Raw genomic sequence first — 19,815 nt, 5'->3', positions numbered from 1 at the left:
CAAGGAATGACAAACTTTAAAAACATAGCTTTTTATTTTATTTAAATGCACTAAAAATAATAAAATAACTAAATGTTTATAATATAGTTAAAAGCTTGCCACGAAGCTTGTAAGTACTCGTATTTACTTAGATTAAAAATTTTAAAAATTAAAATCAATCAAAAGTGTTTAATATTATAACTTCACTTGTTTATACATAGGTAAATCGTTATATGTCGAGAGGAAATTTTATTTTTAGAAACCATAACGAGTATAGTATTAATAATTTTAAAACAAATTGAATGTAGGATAATCATAATTAAATATTTTTTAAAGCAGTGTCATTTACGTGACATAAACAATAATTAATGTAAAACGTAAAAGTTTAAAATTTCTAGATTTATTATATCATTAAAACCTTCCAATCGGTAATATGTTATCTGTTAAATATTGCCATAGACATCGATATTTTAATATTTGACAGCGGCTACTTTTCTTCGCTAATTTGACAGATAGTCTATTCTCTTTTTCGGCGAGCGTCGTTGGTGTAAGGTTCGTGTTATTAAGATTTTCAGAAGTTTATTTAAATTCTCCTAAATATAGTGCGAACTGCATTTATATATTTAAGATTTGACGTATTATTAATTTAAATTTGGTTTTTTATATTTGATTTACTGGATTTAATTGGATTTTTAGACATAACCTTAAAGCTCGTGGCGATCCTATGTTTTACGAGTTAGCCTTTAAGTAGATCATGGCAGCTAATAAATTGGCGTCGTGAGTGGACAAAAAGGCGATATCAATGCCACGCGCTATGATTCCCAAACGTGCTAAAGTCAGAGATTTTTTGGTGTTGTCTCTGGTGTTCTCGTTTGCAACGGCTAGTGGCGACAAACCCCCTTAAAAACCTTTTAGTAGTTAATTCATTACAAACACGTGTTAATTAGTACTTTGTGATGTAGCTCGCCATCATGGTGAACAACCGCGTACCTTCAGTCTTTTCGAAGACGTATGTCACGCCGCGTCGTCCTTTCGAGAAGGCGCGTCTCGACCAGGAATTGAAGATCATCGGTGAATATGGTCTCCGTAACAAGCGCGAAGTGTGGAGAGTCAAGTACACGCTCGCTCGCATCCGTAAGGCTGCTCGTGAGCTCCTAACTTTGGAAGAGAAGGACCCTAAACGTCTTTTCGAAGGTACGTCTTTTGAAAGATACTTCCGATGCTTTTCTTGTTATGTGTTCTATTAGTTTTACGTGACTTGTGATTATTTAGTGTGACTAACTGAACTGAATATTTATTGTTTATATGATACATTTCCTTCTATTTTAATCACTTTTACAACTATATTTGTTGATAACGAAATAACCTGAAGTTAGTTCCGAATTTGTTCACAATTTTTTATTATAATTATCAAAATGATGAAAAATATCTGGCAACCTCTTGTCTGAAATGTTTTGTGGATATTCTTTTTTTTACAAACTGAACAAATTATAAAAATATACTCATAATATCTAATGTAAAGCAATCATTTCCCTAAAATCAAATCATTTTACAGGCAATGCCCTTCTCCGTCGTCTGGTGAGGATCGGAGTGTTGGATGAGAAGCAGATGAAGCTCGATTATGTGCTTGGTCTCAAGATTGAGGATTTCTTGGAGCGCAGGCTTCAGACCCAGGTCTTCAAGGCTGGTCTTGCTAAGTCTATCCATCACGCCCGCATCTTGATCAGACAGAGGCACATTCGGTAAGATTGAGTATATTTATGTTTAATATGGGTTCATATTTCATCTTTGGCTATGTTTTATTGAAAGAATGGTTCTTAACTTGAAGAAGTAATATACATTTGACTTCAGACATGACGATTATGTTGATTTACCTACATAATATATGGATTAAATTAATTCAAAGTGAAACAATGACACGAGTATGAAAAATCATAGCAATTGCGATACCAAAAAAAGTGGGCTTAGGTCACACAACTTGAGTAAAACTTCTTTAGCTCCATCTAACTTATATCTCCCACTTAAATTCCATTCGCTTCGCATGTTCACACTTTTCGTAACGATCTCTTCGTGCATTCACCAGCTTACTCCCCAAGTCGTGTGCTTAAAGAAGTTTTACTTCAAAATATGTTTAAGAGACCCTTGACGATACAATATTATTGTATTGGTTATATCCATATATCCTTTCAACACTAAACGTTGCCTACATTGTTGTAATCTTACATACATTTATCTGATAGTTTTGTATTAAGTGTATATATTCACTCTTTACATAACAATCACAGGTGATCATACCAGCAAGCCGTTGAGGCCGGTTTGTGAATAAATTCTAATAGACCACTTGACTCTCACTTGTTGAGGTCAATGTCTTGAAATTATCAAGTTCTATTATGAACTAAGAAGAGGTAACGTATGACTCGTTAGCTAAATAAGTACATATGTAAATTATTTGACTAGTTTGTACAAAGGAAAAGATTATTGGTTGACCAGTTTCTGTATTCTTTTGACAATGTGTTGACACAGTGGTCACAGAACTGGCTGTTGGGCTGGCGGCCGCGAGTTCGATCTCGCTCACGACAGACATTTGTATTGGCCGTATAGATGTTTGTCGTGCTCTGGGCGTTGGTGCTCTTGTATTGTGTTTCTGGACTGCCGACACTGGTCCTACTCGGGGTTGTTGAGTGCAGCATTTATTTATTCTGCACTGATGATTTTTAAGAAGGTTTTTAAGGTTAAAAATTTCTACATCTAAAAGATTGATTTAATAAACTTTTTTTTATTTATTTATTATAATAATTATTACAACTGTTTACACCAATTACATTAATTATTAAAAAGAAATATAAAACATAAACATGACCTAAACATAACATGAATTTTTGTCTTCAAGAATAAGATAACATTTCCAAAACATTATTCAAAATAACCAAATTATTTCAAGTGTATGTACAATAAAAGTAAATCTACCGCTTGGCGTAGTGACCATGAAAGGATTTTTAATTAAAAAAATAGTTTCTTTCATATGCAATAAAATCTCACTTAAATGTAAACATCTAATAATTTTCAATAACTCTATTCCAGTGTCCGCAAGCAAGTGGTGAACATCCCGTCCTTCATTGTCCGCTTGGACTCTGGCAAGCACATCGACTTCTCTCTGAAGTCGCCCTTCGGCGGTGGCCGCGCCGGTCGCGTCAAGAGGAAGAACTTGCGCAAGGGACAGGGCGGTGGCGCCGCTAACGATGAGGAGGAGGACTAGGCAATAAAGATTTTTATTAACTATCTTTTGTTTTAATAAAACACCTTAGTTCTAATGAGTCATAATACAACAGAAACAAAATTACGAAAAGATCAAAAAGTACAAGGCGGCTTTTGATGGGTTGGATTGACACCAATTATAATTTAGTTCAGGTCAACACCGACAGCTAATCAACTAACGGTTTATTTATTACTAGCTGTACCCTGTGTGCATATTGCAACGCTTTTTTTTACATGATCAAATGCATAGTTTACGATTCTATAAAGCACATACAGACATTCATTTATTTATATATTTAATTATAATTTTATTATTTGTTGAGGTACCAACTTCTATAATATTATGATGGGTTAGTCATAAAAGACTAGACACGAATGATTTAAATTTATTACAAATGACTAATCGAAATTAATAATTAACTATTGTACTACTAATTAAAATATTCGACTAAGATAGCTAGGACAGTTAGCAGTGCTGGTTACAGTGATCCATCACCAAGCACGGCGTATCCGACTGAAATGAGTTCCAAATGAAGCGACATCACAATGACATCAGGTGGACTTGGTACTTAAAAGTAGTTAATAGGGAAATAAATATCCGCGGCCCTAATTACTTTTACGTCCATTGTGTTTGGTTAGGCAGCTATGAGTCGTGCATCATTGTGTAAACGTCAATTGATAGACCTACAGTTGCCATTGAGAAATGTACTGGAGCCTTTACAGACTGATTTAATTGCGTTAAGAAACTAGTGGGTCATCACTGTCACTTATAACCACGACTCAATTAAGCACAAAAAAAAATCGGTGAATATATTTTATATAACGCGTGATATAAAATATGAGTAAGTAACAATATTATAAATACTTAAATAATTTATTTGGAACACTGGAAATTTTTAGTTTAATTTCTCTAAATGGGGTGCAAATTGTGCTAAAAAACAATTGTGTTTACTCGTAAACGAAAAAAACCGTCTTCAATTATTATATCGACCAGTAAGACAACAAATAAAGTAAATACTCATTATCAACGGTTCCTCTAAAGCAGCGGTCTGCAACCTTTTGGCTGGCAGAGCCACAAGGTGGCATAATAAAGGGCCACACTTGAAAAAACATTAACGGGCCGCAAGTCAAGATGTCTGTCAAATTTAAATGGGACCACACGACACCAATCATCTTTCGGTTAAAACAAGAATCATCAAAATCGGTAACCCCAGTAAATAATTACGCGATATAATACAACGTAGGTCGACGAAAAAATAGTCAAGTAAATACGAATTCTTCGATATAAGTATAGTTTCATTACAAAATTAAGCAAATAAAATTGAAATAAACTGTCGTACAATTTAATTTTAGTTCATAAACATTCAAATAAATACCTTCTTATTTTACTAACAATAAATTATATATTAAAAATAACTGTTTAAAATACTGTAAACGTATAAATTGTTTTATTACAAAGTTCTCTAAGAAATAGAAATCTAATAAGTACAAACACTTTGCCTTAATGAATGCCAATACTCGTAATAACACTTAAACATTTACCTAGGAATGTACAATAATGTATCAGTAACAATTAATTAACAACAAACAAAATATTTGTTTTACTTAATTTCGATTTCATTTTCGGATTTCAAACTCGTATTTTTAAGTTTATCTGATACTTCTTTTGCAGAATCCATTGAGTTTACTTGTTCTAAGCAGAGGTCTAGAATCTTCTCGAGCGCTCTAGCTGTCTGCTCTGACGAATACACGTTAGTATCTGGTACGTGGATGAAGAGTGTTCTAGTGTTGTCCACACTTAGGGATGTGTAGTATATGTATTCACATAGATATCTGAAAAAATCCATTTATTTATTAATATCATTAGTATTAACTGAGGTAGGGCATAGCGGGAAATATTCTGCTCAAAATTTGGAGCAGTCTGACTGGGGAAGTACCTCGACCTTACAGAACACTTCCACTTATCGCAGTCCACGGCTAGACATAGGCTTCCACAAGTTCGCGCCAAAAATGCCAGTCTGAAACGCCTGAACTGATTTTTGTGACATTTTGTGTGCATATCGGGTAGTTCTGAGAATGGGCCAACATCTATTTTTCATACCCCTAAGTTTCAAGAGGGGGGGAGGGGGTTAATAATATTTATGGCAATAAAACGTTTGCTGGGTCAGTTAGTGTTTATATACAATTCATTACCAATCATAATTACACATATCAATTGGCTGTTGCATAAAAGTTCTAAAACACAGGCATTGAATTAATTTTGGAACATATAAAATTAAAAATGAGGTCTGGTTAAGACAAAAAATAATCCGAACACGTTCAACAAGTATATTTTCATAATTATTTAATTTTATTGCATGCAAGTTGTAGGTATAACAATAAAGATATACTTTTTATGGCAAAATTCCTTGGTAATTCCTTTCCAAATGGGGTTCTGAGTTCTGTGTTATTAAAAACACATCCAAAAATTTAATTTATAGAAATTCTGGAGAAATAGTATAAGAAAGTAATAAGACGGAGCCAAACAATAGTACATTTGCTTAAGTAATTGAATAAAAACATCTGATCAAATTGAAGCCTACAATATGTGAAGCCACAAAATACTAATGAGTTTGATAAATCAACGCAATGTCTGTAACTTTGTACTACTTGTATTGATTTATATGTTAGTTAAAAGTCAATATTTTGTTGATACTTCGTTATCACATTATCGTTGTATGTTTATATTGTCTTTAAGACTGATAAAATAAGAACAATAAGAGATTTTGATACAAAGATATATTTGTCTTGATGCTTAATAAACACATTGTGATGTTTTGAAGCGTAAATCTATATTATTATTTTTTACATTCAATGACCCCCAGTAGGATTTTCTCCTGTGTCCGAAAACACGCACAATACATGAGCACAATCGCCCAGAACAAGACAAACATCTATATGGCCTATACAAATGTCTGCCGTGAGCAGGGATCGAACCCGCGACCGCCAGCGCAACAGCCAATGCTATGACCGCTGCGCTACGCGCTATATCTATAATAATATTACAATTATTTTTTTGCTTGTGAGTTTGGTTTGGTCGAACACATTAATCTCAGGAACTAATGATTCGAAATGTAAAATTCTTTTAGTGTTGGATAGGCCATTTTCTGAGGAAGGCTATAAGCTAACATAAAACTACAATTACAGTTGAAATGGAGCATCAATAACTAACGTTAACTGAGGTAGGGCACAGCAGGAATTTCCTGCTCGAAATATGGAGCAGCCCGACTGGGGTAGTACCTCGACCTTACAGAAGATCACAGCAAAATAATACTGTTTTCAAGCAGTATTGTGTTCCTGTTGGTGAGTAAGGTGACCAGAACTCCTGGGGGGATTGGGGATTGGGTCGGCAACGCGCTTGCGATGCTTCTGGTGTTGCAGGTGTCTATAAGCTACGGTAATCGCTTACCATCAGGTGAGCCGTACGCTTGTTGGCCGACCTAGTGACATAAAAAAAAAAAAAAAAAAACTACACTTATGCTAGCTGGTAATATAACAGACTTACAAACAATGCTACTTCTAGTTCTATGCGGGTAGAGCCATGGGGTGAAGCTAGTTGTGTATAAATTTTATATTAAGATTGGCTATTGCTGACTACTTTGTTTTTATGAAAGTTTATCCCATATGAACTGACTCTTTTTGCAAAGATTGAAAATAGTCTTATGATATTCTAGAGTAAACTTTCTCTGCGCTAAAATTCAACCAAATCCGTTCAGTCATTTAGGTGTGATCGAGTAACAAACATCCATTCAATACATTTATATGTTTATTATACTAAATAACATTTTTTTCTATAATGAGAAAAAATTAAGTCAAATAAAGAACCACCTCCTTTCTTGAATTTGGTTCAAAATTAAACATTAATTATGGATTGAGTAAGAGAATATTAAGATAAAAAAAATATATATATCCTAAAGTATAAGCACAGTTATCCCGCCATCGGTCGGCTGCTGGCTTTGAAATACACAGGCCGAAGACAGGCAGCAGCGTCTTCGGTGCGACAAAGCCAGTACTGCGGTCACCAACCCGCCTGCCCAGCGTGGTGACTATGGGCAAAACACATGAGTTCATGTTATTTTTGGCGTAAACTTGTGGAGGCCTGTGTCCAGCAGTGGACTGTATAGGCTGTAATGATGATGATGATAAGCACAGTAACACGCAAAAACAATAGAATTGAAATCAGTTTTATTTTCAGTTATAATAAATTGATATAAAATAGAATACCTGCCAGCATCTTTAGAAATGATAGCACTTGTATCTTTAGGTGGATTTCCATCATTGAAATCATTGCATAGTTTCTCCGTGTCCAACTTTGTATGAATCCTTATAGCACCTTCTGCCGTACATACATGATTTGCCGGACACTTATCAAAATAGTCTAGCCTTTGATAGCCTTTCCGATGGGCCTGTGTTTCTATTGTTATGTTATTGGCTATGCTTGACACACCAACATGGATCATTAACTGGAAAATTATTTTTAATATATACAATTGTGTTATAATATATTTTAAATATACAATTTATTAAGAAAGAAGAAAGAAAGAAAGACATTTATTTGAGACACATACACTGCTTACAGACATACAACTTACACAATGAGAGCACAAATGCAATAAAAAAATAAATAAATAAATCAAAATTAAGTAAAGATGTAACTAAAAATTTAAATAATTAATTTAAAAAATCATTACAGCCTATACAGTCCACTGCTGGACATAGGCCTCCACAATTTTACGCCAAAAATAACGTGAACTCATGTGTTTTGCCCATAGTCACCACGCTGGGCAGGTGGGTTGGTGACCGCAGTACTGGATTTGTCGCACCGAAGACGCTGCTGCCCGTCTTCGGCCTGTGTATTTCTAAGCCAGCAGTTGGATGGTTATCCCGCCATTGGTCGGCTTCTTAAGTTCCAAGGTGGTTGTGGAACCATGTTATCCCTTAGTCGCCTCTTACGACACCCACAGGAAGAGAGGGGGTGGCTAAATTCTTTAGTGCCGTAGCCACACAGCAATTTAAAAGATGAAAAGTAAAATTTTATCAAATAAAAAATTAACATAAAAAGAAAAGAGTATTAATAAAAAAAAAAAGCAACAAATATAGCCTCTCTTTATAAGATTGAACATAAATGTGAAGAGAAAAAAAATAATTATGTTTGCAGAAAAACGAAAAATAAAGCGACTTCAATTACATCGACAAGTAATACAACGTAGATCGACGAAAAAATAGTCAAGTAACTACGCGTTATCAAAGATTACTCAAAAAGTAATTATCAGATCTCGATAAAATTTAAATGTGACCACATGATGAACATCAGCTTTTCATTAAATTAAAAATTATCAACATCGAAACATCCAGTAAAAAGTTATTGCGGATTATCGAGAGTTTCCCTCGATTTCTCTGGGATCCCATCATCAGATCCTGGTTTCCTTATCATGGTACTAAACTAGAGATATCCCCTTTCTAACAAAAAAAGAATTATCCAAATCGGTATATCCAGTAGAAAGTTATGCAGTATAATACAACGTAGGTCGACGAAAAAAGTGTCAAGTAAAAACGCATTATTTGATATAACTTGAAAAGTAGTTGTTAGTTCTCAAATAAATTTAAATGGGACCAATTGACACACACCACCTTTCGATTAAAAAAAAATTGTCGAAATCGGTCCACCCGGTCAAAAGTTCTGATGTAACATACGTAAAAAAATAAATAAAAAAATAGTCGAATATTGAGAACCTCCTCCTTTTTTGGAAGTCGGTTAAAAATTCAAATAACAGTAAACTAACTATTGAAGAATATATTAACTACTACTTTAAGAATATATTAACTACTACCGTAACTTAACTATTAAAGATTTATTATTATGACCAGTATTCGCAAATACTGGTATTGCACCAGTAAGCAAGCAAAAAAAGCGTTCAAAGTACCTTCGGAGTGTGTGTTTCCCAGATAGCAGGGACAAATTCGTCTACGTTTTCATACGTCACGGGAATCTCGAGCTGCACCAGCTCTACGTTATGTTTCTTTTCTATCTCGTCTTTGTTCATCAGCTTCACAGCCTCCCAACTTGCATTTACCGGGTGATTTAGGAACGGCCCAAATCCTGTCACTAGAACTATAGGCTTGAAGAGGTAGTCAAAGTTACTCATTTTTATAAACTATTTTCACTACTTATTTTATAATATTAGAAAAATACAAAATTTCCTAGTAATCGGAGCGCAATGTTTTGATTATATGAATGATAACATCTCATCACAATGACATTTTATATCTGTTTGATAATAGTCAGCTGATTTTGTTTATAATGTTGGTACCTTTCAAGTTGTATACAGATAATAAAAACAATGCTGTTACGTGTTACCGAATAGACTTTTTACAGTCTGTGGTTTTTCATTTGTTATCTGTTAACTTTTGAAATAAACCATTCTTACATTTTGCTCTCGATTGTTCGCTTATTCGCTATCATTCATTCATCACTGTATAGATAATGTCGCATTGAAATCGCTCTGGCGCGTTCAACAATTTATAAAATATAATGTTTTCTTCATAGCGTCAACATTTCTTCTTAGTTATTATTTATAGTTTCTTCTATTATTTAAATATATTGTATATAAAGTTACAAGGTGATAACAACGTGTACTTGACAGTTTGCTGATAATTTTATTTATAGGTTATGTTAACAAGTTCATATTTGTTGTATAAATTATATAAACAATGACCGAGGGAGAATCTGGAAACCCTTGTCGGGTCGTGGCTACACCGTGCCTATTTACGAAACGGAAAGTAGAGTGTGCAGGCGGCGCGTTCCTGCGATATTATAATATAAAATGCCACGGCGAGGATACTTTGTTGCTCACATCAAAATCAAAGGATAAAGCCGAGGAAGTGGTGTTCGAAGATGACGTCGAGTACCTCCGGAGTTTGGATCCAAAAGAGTGGAAGAAGCAGGATCACTACGCTGTATTAGGTATAAAGAAATTACGTTACGAAGCTACAGACGATGACATCAAACGTGCTTACAGACAGAAGGTACTAAAACACCACCCAGACAAGCGCAAAGCTTTAGGCGAGGAGGTCAGGAGTGACGATGACTATTTTACGTGTATAACTAAAGCCTACGAGATTCTCGGGACACCGAAAAGTAGACGATCATATGATTCCGTTGACCCTGAATTTGATGATTCCGTGCCGACTACCAGTGAAATAAAAAAAGATGGGTTCTTCGAAACGTTTACTAAATATTTTGAAACTAACGCTCGGTGGTCAGAGAAAAGAAATGTCCCGTTGTTAGGCGATGAAAATAGCCCTCGTGAGTTTGTAGAAAAGTTTTATTCATTTTGGTATGAGTTTGATTCGTGGCGCGAGTTTTCATATCTTGATGAAGAGGAGAAGGAAAAAGGGTCAGACAGAGAAGAGAGAAGATGGATAGAGAAACAAAACAAGGTAGCTCGTGCAAAACTAAAAAAAGAGGAAATGGCAAGAATTCGTAGCCTCGTAGATTTAGCATATGCCAATGATCCCAGGATACAGCGGTTCAAACAAGAAGATAAGGATAAGAAGTTGGCTGCCAAGAGAGCTAGACAGGTAATATTACTATTGCATAATTACTTCAATATTAGGATAAGCTCTCATTGGTTTTGATGTTATAAATTTTGTTTGAAATTATTAAACTCTGAATGTGCTAATCTATGTTAATAATTTCACATAATTTACAAGCTACATTACTACATTTCAAAGAAAAGTTATTAATTGAGGTATGGCTCAGCAAAAAATATCCTGCGCAAAATCTGGAGCAGTCTGACTGGGGAAGTACCTCGACCTTACAGAAGGTCACCGCAATACTGATTTTAAGCAATGTTGTGTTTCTGTAGTGAGTAAGGTAAACAGAGCTCCTGGGGGATTGAGGGTAGGGTCGGTAACGTGCTTGTATTGGTTGTGGTGTTGCAAGCATCTATATTCTACGGTAATCGCTTACCATCAGGTGAGCTGTACGCTTGTTTGCTGACCTAGTTGAATATAAAGAAAACAATTATAAATAAATAAATAAATATATATGTATATTACAAATGTATATACATTTATATTACACCCAGATTTGGGGTTGGAATCGAACCCACAACCCCCTGAGCAGAAAGCAATAATAATTTGTTTATTATTTTACTTACAGGATGCAATTCAAGCTAAAAAAGCTGAAGAAGAAAGAATATTAAAAGAAGCACAGGTGGCAAAGCAGAAGGCAGAAGAAGCAGAAAGAGCAAGAATAGAAGCTGCTAGAGCTGAAAGAGAGTTGCAAAAGAAAAATCTTCGGAAAGAAAGGAAAACATTTAGAGATCTATGTAAAGCTAACAATTATTTTGCTACCAATGATGATGAAACTGTCTCTCACATGGCAGCAGTTGAGAAAATTTGTGAAATGTTAAAAGCAGTAGAGTTACAGGATTTAGTAAAAAATTTGGAGGCATCTGGCCGAGATGCATTTGTAAATGCAGTTAAAAAAGCTGAAGACAAGCTAGAAGCAGAGCGTAGAGCCTTGTTTGAGACAAAGAAGGCAGAAGAACAGAAAGCTAAGAAGAATGCCGCATTAAAAGCGCCTCTGGAGTGGTCGGCGGATTCAACACAATTACTTATTAAAGCTGTCAACTTATTTCCAGCTGGTACAAATCAGAGATGGGAAGTTGTGGCTAACTTTTTAAACCAACACGGTACATTTACTGATGATAGGCGTTTTAATGCAAAAGAAGTTCTAAACAAAGCAAAGGACTTGCAAAGCTCAGATTTCTCAAAAAGTAGCCTCAAAAAAGCAGCAAACGAAGAAGCATTTGACCAATTTGAAAAAGACAAAAAGAAAGTTGTTAATGTTGTGGATGATAGCAGTATATCAAAGAATGATGCTGCGAAACTGGTGAACGGTACAGCAAAGCCTAAAGTAAATGGTGATGTAAAAGAAAAAGAATCGAAAGATGAGAAACCTTGGACAAAAACGGAACAAGAATTACTAGAACAGGCAATTAAGACATTCCCAGTGAGTACACCGGAGAGGTGGGATAAAATCGCAGATTGTATCCCGAACAGATCTAAAAAGGATTGCATGAAAAGGTACAAGGAATTAGTGGAATTAGTTAAAGCTAAGAAACAAGCCGCCAATATATCTAAATAACATTAAATAAATTATTTAGTCCCCTATCAAATTATAAATTTAATGTTGAACAGTCCTAAAATATCTGCACACTAAATAAAATTTGATAAATGATATCCATTGTTATAAAATTTTAGCACATACAGCTATAGTTCTACATAATATGGATTGATTTGATTTTTCACGGGCTATTTTCCGCAACTCGACGTCGCAGTGCGCCTATTTTGCGTGGTAGACACAATATGGATATATTGTCAATCTTGTCACGAAATTTGTAATAGGTAACAAAGTATAGTCTGAAAATTGTAATGTCCTAATTTAAACATTATTTATGTAAAAATATGACTGAAAATGTTATTACTAATGTTCAAAAGTATGCAAGAAATATTTCTTTTCTAATTTAAAACTAATTCCAAGTTTGAATTTTTACCGAGCAAACTATTAATGGAGTTTGGTAAATTTTTTTTATTCCACTGTAGTGATGTCTTTTTTTTAATAAAAATAAAATAAAATCACTCGAACTTTACATATTTTTACTGTAACATTGAGATTGTTTTTGAAACTGAATTACGTTAACTATAGTACACATATTGTAATAGAAATAACCTAGACCTAGAGCATGTTTACGTGATTAATTATTTATCAAGCAGTATATTTAAAAACTACCAAATTTTATTCAAAATGTGTTTTATTTGACTTTTCTTTTTTTTGTTCTAAATTATGATATATACAGATTATACAATAATTTGCCATTACTGTTTTTTTTTTAAGTTCAATTATATATTTCAAGATTCAGTCCCAACGTAACGCTTTTGCTATTTTAGCTATTTTTTTTTTTACGACGGTGGGTGAATCTTTAAGCACCTTGTATATGAAATATTAGGCATATTTTTGTATTCATTTACTTTGTGATGAAGGAACATAGTCAATTGGTGATTTAAATTTGTCTTTTATTTTCTGCCTCTAAAATATATATTTATAAAGGTTTTTTTGAGTATACTTAGGTCATAATTAACGATTTGAGTGTAAATTGCAATTATAGCAATCACAAAACTCTAAATGTGTTGAATGAAAGATCTTTTTTGTAATAATCACATACAATACTTACGCTGTGTGCAGCAGTAAAGAATATAGCCACTTACTGTCTTCTTGTGGGTGTCGTAAGAGGCGACTAAGGGATAACACAGTTCCACTACCACCTTGGAACTTAAAAAGCGGACCGATGGCGGGATAATTATCCAACTGCTGGCTTTCAAATACACAGTTCGAAGACAGGCAGCAGTGACTTCGGTTCGACAAAACCAGCCCTGCGGTCACCAACCCGCCTGCCCAGCGTGATGACTATGGGCAACACACGAGTTCACGCCATTTTTTGCGCGAACTTAGAGAGGCCTATGTCCAGCAGTGGACTGCGATAGGCTGAAGTGAATTAATACTTAAATCTAAACAAAAGTAGATTGTTTTTTTGATATTTATATCCTACTTGTAACAGGAATCTTATACACATACACACAGGAACTTTATACCCTAAGTTATAACAAAATTCATTCTTTTAACTAGACGGAAATACCCCGGAATTAGCGTAAGTAAACGGTTTGTACGTTACGGTTTGTAGTAACGGTTGTAAGAAGTACTTTAACGCGAGTGAACAGTCTGTGTAATAGGTCAAAGTTGTTTCTAATATAATATATAATAACGCTACGCTTCAGCATGTAAGATCCCACTGCTGGGCCTCTTTCTCCATGTACGAAAAGAATCAGAGCTTATTCCACCATGCTCTTCTACTACTGGTTGGCGGATATATTGCCTACCATGAGTAAAGATTGCTATCAGGTATACATGATAACAACTTGGACAAGACTGACAGCTTAATGTGGGTACTCTCTGAGGCATGCCCCACAAAGACCAAGAATCATTCCCGAAATAAATATTTATATAAACATAAATATCCACATCGAGCAGGAATCGAACCCGCGACCGTCGTTGTTTAGGCGCCGCCGACTAGGCACACGCACCAGAGCGGTCGTCATAATAATTTATAATAAGAATATCATTATTATTATCATGTTTTTATAAAAATACTATATAACTGTAGACTTTTTTCACATCATTGCGCGATTTTGAAAATTATTAATAAGAAGAAAGCTACAGTCTCGAGTGTCATAAACAATATTTTAACTACCTAAGATTGCAGTTAGATAAATTTACATTCGAAGAAAACAAATGAGAAAATGGTTTGAACAAGTGAACGTGAATAGAACATAATATAGGATACGGGTTACAGTGGTATTAGACGAAAAAATAGCACGGGTCCATTCAGCTAGTTGAAAGAAATACACTGACAATAATTATAAACACTAGGTACTAGGTAACTGACTTAACTGAGGTAGGGCACAGCAGGAATTTCCTGCTCAAAATATGGAGCAGCCCGACTGGGGTAGTACCTCGACCTTACAGAAGATCACAGCTAAATAATACTGTTTTCAAGCAGTATTGTGTTCCTGTTGGTGAGTAAGGTGACCAGAGCTCCTGGGAGGGATTGGGGATCGGGTCGGCAACGCGCTTGCGATGCTTCTGGTGTTGCAGGCGTCTATAAGCTACGGTAATCGCTTACCATCACGTGAGCCGTACGCTTGTTTGCCGACCTAGTGACATAAAAAAAAAACATACAGTAAAGATATTGTACCTCAATAATGTTGTAAATGTGAAAGTAATTCTGTTTCTCATTGTATTATAGTAGTATTCTTTATTAATTTTGCGACTAAACTACTGTTTTCACAGCTACACAGTTAATTATTAAGAAAGTGTGAAGTACGTAATTAAAGTTGTCCGTATAATTTTAGTTAATATACCTACTGCTTATAAAGGACGAGAATTTTTTGTAAAGACGCAGCCAGTAGCAGTGAAGCGTACGGCTCACCTGATGGTAAGCGATTACCGTAGCTTATAGACGCCTGCAACACCAGAAGCATCGCAAGCGCGTTGCCGACCCAATCCCAATCCTCACCAGGAGCTCTGGTCACCTTACTCACCAACAGGAACACAATACTGCTTGAAAACTATTTTTGGTTTCGCAGGGGAACCCATTTACGGGTGATATCCAGGACGCCCGGGTAGGCAATCCTAGACCGTATGTCGCCTTCAGAACTTGGGGGTGCAGTACCGACCAAACCCCTGCGGGAGCCTTCAGCCGCTTTAATTGGAGGGTCCCGGATCTGCAGGCAACAGGATCCCTCCAGCGACCGGCTGGCCTCGGCGAAAAGACCAGACTTCTCCTCCATGGGGACTATCCGGCTCACCTCTGAATAATCCCGACGACGCCATGTCTAGCAGGACCGGGTTCCCATCCCGGCCCGACACGAGCACAGGGGCGTTACCTACTGGAGGCGCATTAAGTAGCGCCTCCTACGCACCCCCGTTCGTCGCCTGTGGAAGGAGGCCTCGTCGGTGGCCTCCTCTCTCATCCGCTCGTCGTTCTCCTTCTGGGACATTACTATCTCGCAGAAGGAGACCATCGCCGTCCAGGACTTGTCGTCGCCGAGCATCGCGATGATGACGCTAGGCCTGACAAGTCCCCTCCGAGAGGGGTCGCGGTACTACCCCAGTCGGGCTGCTCCATATTTTGAGCAGGAAATTCCTGCTGTGCCCTACCTCAGTTAAATTATCACTTAAGAATTCAATCACGGCTAAATTTAGAATATTTAGCTTTAACGATTTTTTAAATTAAAATCAACGAATTTTATCAATCTACTAAAGGAAGATCTATTTAAACGATTAAAATAATTGTGTTTACTCGCAAACGAAAAAAAAACCGACTTCAATTATATCGACGAGTAATACAACGTAGATCGACGAAAAAATAGTCAAGTAACTACGCGTTATCAAAGATTACTCAAAAAGTAGTTATCAGATCTCAATAAAATTTATATGTGACCACATGACAAACATCAGCTTTCGATTAAATTAAAAATTATTAAAATCGGTACACCCAGTAACAAGTTATTGCGGATTTTCAAGAGTTTCCCTCGATTTCTCTGGGATCCCATCATCAGATCCTGGTTTCCTTATCATGGTACTAAACTAGGGATATCTCCTTTCCAACAAAAAAAGAATTATCAAAATCGGTTCATCCAGTAGAAAGTTATGCGGTATAATAAAACGTAGGTCGACGAAAAAAGCGTTAAGTAAAAACGCATTATTAGATATAACTCGAAAAGTAGTTGTTAGATCTCAAATAAGTTTAAATGAGACCAATTGACACACACCACCTTTCGATTAAAAAAAAAATTGTCGAAATCGGTCCACACGGTCAAAAGTTCTGATGTAACATACATAAAAAAAAATACAGTCGAATTGAGAACCTCCTCCTTTTTTGGAAGTCGGTTAAAAATTATAAGTTATACTAACTTGAGGTTTTATAAATGCATAATTGCATTAGCATACGTTATTAGGTGCAACCTACCTATGCAACTGGGTTAGCTAATACGAATACAATTGCCTCTTCATTTACACGTACCTATTAGAAATAGACTCCTATTTGTAAAGTAAGGAACCATTTTCTTATTGTTCTGCGTTTTATTGGAAAGCAATTATAAAATAATCTTTCACCACAAAATAATTAATTTCACTCGAGACATTTTTCAATAATTATTATTTATTTAATTATTTTTCTATTGAGTAGATGTGAGGGTGGTTTAATATGCGTGTAGTCTTGCGTTGTAGTATATTTTTAAATGTAATCTTTATTCAATACATAATTTTTTTTTCACAAACGAAACAAAAAACTGACTTCAATTATATCGATAAGTAATACAACGGAGGTAGACGAAAAAATAGTCTAAATACGCGTCATCTGATGTTTGCCGTGGTCTGGGCGTTTTCTGCATTCCTGGTGGGTCTCCCCACCGTGGCTCGGAGAGCACGTTAATGACGTTAAGCCGTCGGTCCCGGTTGTTATCATGCACACCTGAAAGAGACCTATATGCCCAGCAGTGTGATATTACAGGCTGAAGCGTAGCGTATACATAAAAAAAAACGGTAACAAGAACAGCTTTGTTCTGAACTGTTGTCTTCTTGAACTGTTTTTCAAAGCAAGCTTGCTTTAAGCAACATCTTAAAAAGCATTATTTATCGCTCATTAAGTCATAGCTGTCGTGATTTGTAGTTTACATTATATGTGTATATTATAATCTAAAATATTTATTTGTTTAAATATAAGTATTTTTTGTTTATATAAATCATATCATAATGCCTCGTATTATTATTAAATATGTAAAAAATTTGTTTAAAGTTATTTATAATTGATTTTTTTCCTCCTTAATACACACTGCACACTTCTAATCGCTGCTAGTGTATCGTGTCCTGTGCCCTAAGGTAGTCTGGAAGAAATCGCTCTTTAGCGATAAGATTGCCTTTGTACAACTTGTCTTTGTGTATCTTTCTTTATGTCTGTATTTCGTTGTACATTAAGAATAAATAAATAAATAAAATAAACAGTATAATAATTGAGAACTCTTATTTTGAGGTCGGTTAATAAATAAAGCAAATATTCGTAATAATCATTTTATTCATAAAAATTAATTTAAACATCGTTCGAGTTTGGTTCGGTTCCCTTAAGGCACGATAAAGGCCATACATTGCGGTTAAAGCTAATAATTACTTAGATTAATAATTACTTATCTGTAAAATAAACGTTTTACAATCATATCTATAATGTCACTATTTTATATATGTATTTATTTTCCGTATATTTATTTCAAATATTGTTATAATGTCACATTACTTTATATGTCTTACCAGCTACCTTCTTTATTATTGAAAACTTTTTTTAAAATTCTTAATCCAGTCTTCGAAGTGACGTACGTCCATCGGAATCTTGCAGTAAAATGCAGCATCTTTATGATTCATCTTCAACCTATTTTAATACATATGGTTTAGCCATATGTGTATACAAAACTTGTTTGTCTAGATATTTGCAGTTTATATAAAAAAATGTCATTTAAACATTCTCTTTGTTCTGATATTTAACATTTCGTAAATATTTTTATAAAACATTTATTTTACGTATATTTCTACAATAGATTAATATAAACCTATTTTCTAAGTTTACCTATTCTTTTGTAATAAATTCGAGACAGCGTAACTAAATGGAATAACTTCAACATTCTTGTTGAAAAATAAAAAAAGCACCCGAAATTTAAAAATATAATTATTTAAAAAATAGTCAAAAAAGTTAAATAGGTATACTGTAAACTCCACAGTAAAGACTTAATTGGTTTATCTTCTGCCAACCAATGTAAAATTTTAATCAGTCTTTAGAGAGAACATAATAAAAAATTAAGTACAATAAACACAAATGAAAATAAAATTTAATCAATACATTTTTTCCCATTAGATCTATATTATAATATAATATACTTGACTTGTAATAAAATAAAGAAAAAATAATCATGTAAGTGTGTAAACAAAAATACCAGAGATTCCTAATGAGATTTCTTAAGATTCAAACAATTAGGCAGACAAGATGATTAGATAATCTACTTTTTTAAAAATACAACACAAAAAATTTCTTATTATCGATTAATATAAAAGTATAAAATTGTATGCTATTAGTAAAATACGAGTGAAAAGAGAGCACCCAGTTTGCGCTTTAATCAGCATATTGTGGAGATCAGTGATGTTTAAACGAGAAAATCACATATTTGGAATGTTAAATTAAAAAATCTGTAGTGTTAAGGGAAAAGGAGATAAGTACATACATTTAAACTTTTAAAACAGGCAAATAATAAGCAGCAGCTCATGAGATTTGTTAGAAAATTTTAATTTATTCTATCACATATTAATATTTTGAATGAATAGGTGCAAAATCTCATTTTTCCAACTTTTTGACTTATCTTCTTTTTCCTTGTCACCAAAGAATTATTACTTAAAAATAAAAATAAGATACTATTGCCTTAGATAATTATTTAAAAAAAAATGGCTCATTGGTTCCTTTTCTGCAGGTACTGCTACAGAGTAAATAAAAAATAAATAAATTCTTATAATTAATTATGATATTAAAGATATTATTAACCAGCTCTACTATACCTAATAATATAAAGCTGATTAATTAAAAAATTTAATTATAAAATTTTAATTATTTAGTGTTAGAGAAAACTCTATGAAATAAACAATTAAAGAGAACAACTTAACTTTCACTGTCAGTGTAGCTAACAATTCAAATTGAAATTTTTAAACCTATAAAAAGTAAATAGAGATAATGTAATGAAATTTATATTTTATTGTCAAATTCTAAAAATGAATTTCGAATGACTTATTAAAATCGCCTTCTATTTGAATAAACTTTTCTTAGATAACTGTAACATTACTAAAAGAGTAATTAACTGTTTTATGTCCCACTAACTAATGAA

General features: G+C 34.3%; 3 protein-coding genes across 3 annotated transcripts; 2 read left to right on the top strand and 1 right to left on the bottom strand.

Moving 5' to 3' along the window:
- The first annotated feature begins 443 nt into the window (after positions 1-443).
- On the top strand, positions 444-3,258 carry LOC123661328 (40S ribosomal protein S9). The gene is made up of 4 exons (XM_045596291.1): positions 444-531; positions 942-1,173; positions 1,535-1,721; positions 3,061-3,258. Exons 2-4 carry the CDS (start codon positions 951-953, stop codon positions 3,233-3,235), a joined length of 585 nt encoding a protein of 194 aa, XP_045452247.1. The 5' UTR covers positions 444-531; positions 942-950; the 3' UTR covers positions 3,236-3,258.
- A 1,402-nt stretch (positions 3,259-4,660) lies between these two features.
- Positions 4,661-9,541, bottom strand: LOC123661327 (pyroglutamyl-peptidase 1). Its single transcript, XM_045596289.1, has 3 exons — positions 9,198-9,541; positions 7,498-7,736; positions 4,661-5,067 (listed from the first exon to the last, which is right to left on the bottom strand). Exons 1-3 carry the CDS (start codon positions 9,417-9,419, stop codon positions 4,836-4,838), a joined length of 693 nt encoding a protein of 230 aa, XP_045452245.1. The 5' UTR covers positions 9,420-9,541; the 3' UTR covers positions 4,661-4,835.
- Positions 9,542-9,734: 193 nt separating this feature from the next.
- On the top strand, positions 9,735-13,088 carry LOC123661326 (dnaJ homolog subfamily C member 2). Its single transcript, XM_045596288.1, has 2 exons — positions 9,735-10,854; positions 11,438-13,088. The coding sequence occupies exons 1-2, from the start codon at positions 9,985-9,987 to the stop codon at positions 12,425-12,427; spliced, it is 1,860 nt and encodes a 619-aa protein (XP_045452244.1). The 5' UTR covers positions 9,735-9,984; the 3' UTR covers positions 12,428-13,088.
- Positions 13,089-19,815: the final 6,727 nt, after the last annotated feature.

The sequence above is a fragment of the Melitaea cinxia genome, chromosome 17 (assembly GCF_905220565.1).
Source record: "Melitaea cinxia chromosome 17, ilMelCinx1.1, whole genome shotgun sequence".
Classification (NCBI taxonomy): domain Eukaryota; kingdom Metazoa; phylum Arthropoda; class Insecta; order Lepidoptera; family Nymphalidae; genus Melitaea; species Melitaea cinxia.
Note: the sequence above shows the minus strand (reverse complement) of the source record. Positions and strands in the feature narration are given on the sequence as shown.